Here is a 4,971-nt window from a genome sequence, read left to right as displayed (position 1 = left end):
TAGATCACTATAACATCACATTCCTTGGATCATAACAAGGTCTTACAGTATAACGGAAGAAATAAATCTATATATGATGCATTGATATATACGGCCTGTGAAATTAGATGAGTAATGCACTAACGGTTTCAAAAAACCTTGACTGAACACAATTTACTTAAAATAAACTGATTGAAACTTGGACTTCAGAGTGCGTTCTGAAAAGCTTATAAAGCACTACAAGGTCTATAAGAAAGTAGTCAAGAGTATCATACACATTGATATTAAAATAAGAATGATTTACTTACAAAACACCCAATGTACAGTTTATGAAACCGCTCTGGTATTCCAGAGGTAAGAACTAGATATCTTTTTGGAGCTTTACAGTTTGAAATTCTATCATTAATAGTGCCTGAAATCCATATCGATATGGAAGGAAGGTTGAAATTTGATTCTCGAAGAATTTGCACATTTGCCAGACAATCTCAGTTACACAACCCATTTCAAGGTATGCTGGGGAAAGCATCCATCCAATCTATGTTCGAAGCCAAAAACTCACACCATAGTATACATTGTCATCAAATAGAACATGTAACATGAAAACATACAAACATAAGTTTCCAAACATTGTCTGAGAGTCTTCTCCTCTGAAATCATTCCAGGCTATGTGGATTGGAACTTAAAAGAAGTGGGTGTTTCCAATGTAACCATCATCTGGGCAAAACTTTAAAGCACTGAGATCTGAATGTATCATCTCTCAAGTAATTCTGTATGGTCTTGGAATGCCAGTCTCTCAGACACATCGGCAAGAGATTTCAAATTGCATTTTATCAGTGCTTCGACGAAGTAGCGAGTCTCTTCCTTGGTATTTCCTTCAGGAACATCAACCACATAGGATTCTAACGCCAGTGTACCAGGCCTTCCATCAATAACCTCATTATGCAGAGTGATAATTGACCAGTAATTCTGCACATAAAAATAACAAGTTATGGAACACGGCATAGTACAAGTTCACTGCTGAAAAATGAACAGACAGCTGGAAAACCTTAGAAATTTGCCGTAAGGGGAACATCTAAGCCAGGCAAAGAGACTACCAAGTTTAAGCCTTAAGGACACTGAAGTTTTTAGATTCAGGTTTTATAAACCAGTTTGTTCAAATCACCCTTTCCTGCTGCAATGATGTTAACCAGAAAATAGTAGTCTGAATATCTGTAATTAATGATATAGTAGCCTACCTTCAACCGATGGTCCCCTCCAAGGATTCTAATACTGAGAATGTGCTCCTTGTCATCCAGGATTTCTAGTCTTTCGGTACTTGTTGTAGCTGGAAGGCCAGATTTCACATTCACCTCCCGAATGCTCCCTTCAGTATTGCCACCACGGACTATACAGCTATGCACAAAAGGCTTATACTTTTGAGGCTGATCAAATCTTCTCACTAATGACCAAACCTGCTTTCACACAGAATTGCAGTCATTCATCTTGCAATCAAGAGAACTATGTACGCTAAGAAAGCAACTAGTACAAGAAAAAATTGGGTTCTGCTTCCAAAAAATAAAACAATCCAAAGTGATAGAATTCCTCTAAATATAACACTACTAAAGAGAAGGATCCCTATAATAGTGAAGCAAGATGTAGGGTGAGGATAAAAGAACACCATACATAAATGTAAGATACTCTAAATAGAAAACTACTGAAAAAATATTGCTCACAATATTTTAAAAGAAGGCCAGATTATTGCTAACACTATTTCAAAAAAGGCTTTCCGGCGGGTCTGGACTCTGAAGCGAAGCTAATCCTCAAAATCTCATATCTGAAAGGAATGCTGAATCGTTATGAATCTATTTAAACACAAGGTATGGAATGATAATGAATGTAATTGCTGATTAAAATCCCCAAACACAACAGAGTGTACCTTCAGAATCTTATCATGCAAACCTCTGTCAACCAATGGGTAGACCAGTGAGAACAAGAACTAATGGCCTTTTACTTCCTACATGTGAGCAACTTTTAGGGAGGGTGAGGCAGGAAGAGTGATATATAGGGTGCGTTAGGGTTATTAGGGCTGCTAAATGGATAGACAGTATGATATATCGAAAAATTGTATGTGGCAGCGTGTTTGCATATTAAACCCGGAGAATGTGTAAGACCTGAGCTTGGTCAAAATAAAATTTTTCTCAGCTAATATAGGAAGAATGGGTTCCAAAATTTGATCATCTTAAACTCAGTCTTGAGAATAGTCGATCAGATGCCTCATCCTGTGAACTAGTGCCCATGGCATGGTCTAAATCTCAGTAGCGGGGCATACATCCCACCTGAAGAGCCTTACCCTATTAATACATTCTTTACTGACAAGATAGCAGCTGAATTCACGGTGCTCCATAAAAGAAATGAATCTCGATTAATTTAGGTAACAAAAATTTACTTCTGATATTACAAACCGTGGGGATACAATCTAACCCATGGACACAGAACATAAACAGATAGCTCTATCTGGATCCCAGATTACTGCATTCAACCCTTAAACACAGTGGGAGAATAGAGAAACATGTAGGAGTCCATCCTATCCGAACCCAAATCGAAATAAATTCAACTCTGATGAATCACTATATGAAATCACTATATGAAATGAACATTTGGGGATAAAGAGCAAGAAGCTTACCAGATGAACAGGGGCCCTGATGCGCTTGGCAAGGACAGAACTGCACTGATTCTCCTGCATCTCATGCTTGTGATGCCTCCACACATACTCGGACTCCATGCTGCCTCCATTGGCGCTCATGGTGGCTCACATGCCCACCATATCCCTGCTTCAATAATTTCGTAAACCCTCCCTTCTATGCCAACCTTCAAAGCTATTTATATCTCACACCAGAGATGCGAACACTGTCGCTGTGCTCGTAGATCATGGGCTAACACCTGTCGGCCTTTTGGAAGAAGCCCTCTAAACAGCACTCACAGACAAAACCTATTCATCATCTCCGGATTTTCTGTCTGTGAAGGCTGTTTTTTCTGATTCTCTCCACTTTCTTCCTGATCTTTACCTACAGTTATTCTTCCACAACTTTTACTTCAATTCTCCACACCTCTCAGATGAGATTCCAGCAGCTGATTTTTCATAAGATGGGTAATTCAATTTAAGATGGGTAATTCAGAAAATTGAGCTCCCCAATCCCAATACCAATCCCACCCACTATTCCATTAAATTGTTTTAAGAGCTCTACTGGGTGGCACAGGGTATCATTCTCCTGATATTCTCTGTGTGAGATTCATCCCATCCCCCTGGTTTTGTTATTACTGTTGTGAAATATCAATTTTTTCCTACAATTGAGTTTTATTGAATTGAATTGAGGGCGTAGAGTGGTCTGGAGCTGTCTAGATCGACAGAGTAGATGATATTAAGGTCAGGGGAGGTGAACTCTCATCTTCCACATCCGTGTTGCGTTGCGTTGGTGTTGGTGTGTTGTCCAAAAGCGAGCTTTGCGTCCCTTTGTCGATGAAACACGTGTTGTCACCACCAGGGCGGAGCCATTCAGATTCACTACGGTCTGTTATTCACATTCATTTCTCTCCACTTGTTGAATTTAACACAATACACGCTTATTACTCTTTGGAGCGTTTTTTTTTTAAGGTGGGCGCCACCAGAATAGGTTAATTCTGGACCAGAGCACACATTTTTCTTTCAAAATGCAGAGACTTTGTCATTTGTAATTGCAGTTTTATTATGAACAAAGTGCAGAGACTTTGTCATTTGTAATTGCAGTTTTATTATGAACAAAGTGTTTAGGTATGAGAAATCGATGTTTATCATTTTTTATTCATTTTAAATTAATTTAAAACTTTAAATGTTCATTTAAAATCAATTTAAAACTCCGAACAGTCCATTGAAACCAGAAATCAATTAAATTATAAATGTTTAAATGGTCAAATTCCCCGGAGCACCTATATACACCACAAAAACGCTATAAGATATATCGCGTTCCACTTTTATAGAGTGGGTCAGGCTGGTCTACATTTTTTACATGTAAATTTGTAAGTTCGAGGTCATCAATGTGAGAAGTAGACTTGTATTTATCTTGGGTAGGTGATCTTTTTTTCCCTGGTGAATATTATTAGAGATGGTATTTGTTGTTTTAGTTTATTTTAAGTTGCAATGGTATAAGTTTAGTTGAGATTGTGATTTTTACTATTTAAAATAAGTTTTTGAATATATATAAATAAATTTAGTATTTTAATAAATTTATGAGGTGTTTAGATTATGTAAATTATATAGCTCACATTTAAAATTTCAAGAAATCTATATTATATTTCTAATAAAATTTAATAAAAAATATAAAAATATATTCAGAAATAAACCAAAACATAACATATAATAGTTGAACTAGACTCATATATATATAATTTTGATTTGATTTTTTATTTTTTTTATAAATTTTATAATTTATATTATTTCTTTAAAAAAATTAATTTTATTTGGATTAGGTGAGATGAGAGGCATTAAGGTGGTTATGATCTAGATTGGATCATTATATTGTTTGTCATTAATCTCGATGCATTTGGAGTGGAAAAGGTGGAGGGATCAACTCATTGAACCGTTTTTATCGGTAGGAACTACTTTGGCAAAACGATGCTTGAAACCTTCCGAGAACGTTTTTAGACATCAAACGACCATTTTTTGGGGTAAAACTTTGTCGTTTTAGCACCACACCATTTCATGTTATTCTACACACGAAGACCTTTCCAATGGCGCAAGAATCACGTCGATCGGAGTCCACATGCGAAAGTTATGTTCCTCAGAAGTTGACCTTCTTGTTTTCACCACCATGGTTCTAGAGGATGCCACGTTAGCCCCCATTGTTCACGGTAAAGCAGCTAGTCACATGATAATGATTTAAAAGACTCTAGAAGAGTCTATATTGTAACTCTAGTTAAGAGTTGATGTAATCAAACTTAACCACTAATAGGCTATCAAGATGTGTTATAACCAAACCG

General features: G+C 36.7%; 1 protein-coding gene across 1 annotated transcript; it reads right to left on the bottom strand.

Annotated features, from left to right (window-relative positions):
• Positions 1-226: 226 nt before the first annotated feature.
• LOC149158495 (abscisic acid receptor PYL8-like) lies at positions 227-3,548 on the bottom strand. Its single transcript, XM_089436250.1, has 3 exons — positions 2,642-3,548; positions 1,215-1,430; positions 227-945 (listed from the first exon to the last, which is right to left on the bottom strand). The coding sequence occupies exons 1-3, from the start codon at positions 2,759-2,761 to the stop codon at positions 730-732; spliced, it is 552 nt and encodes a 183-aa protein (XP_089292376.1). The 5' UTR covers positions 2,762-3,548; the 3' UTR covers positions 227-729.
• Positions 3,549-4,971: the final 1,423 nt, after the last annotated feature.

This window comes from Pinus tabuliformis, chromosome 5_2 (assembly GCF_031772625.1).
Source record: "Pinus tabuliformis cultivar Carrire ecotype Pingquan chromosome 5_2, CPIR1, whole genome shotgun sequence".
NCBI lineage: Eukaryota > Viridiplantae > Streptophyta > Pinopsida > Pinales > Pinaceae > Pinus > Pinus tabuliformis.
The sequence above is the reverse complement of the archived record's forward strand: the minus strand, read 5'-3'. Positions and strand labels throughout refer to the sequence as shown.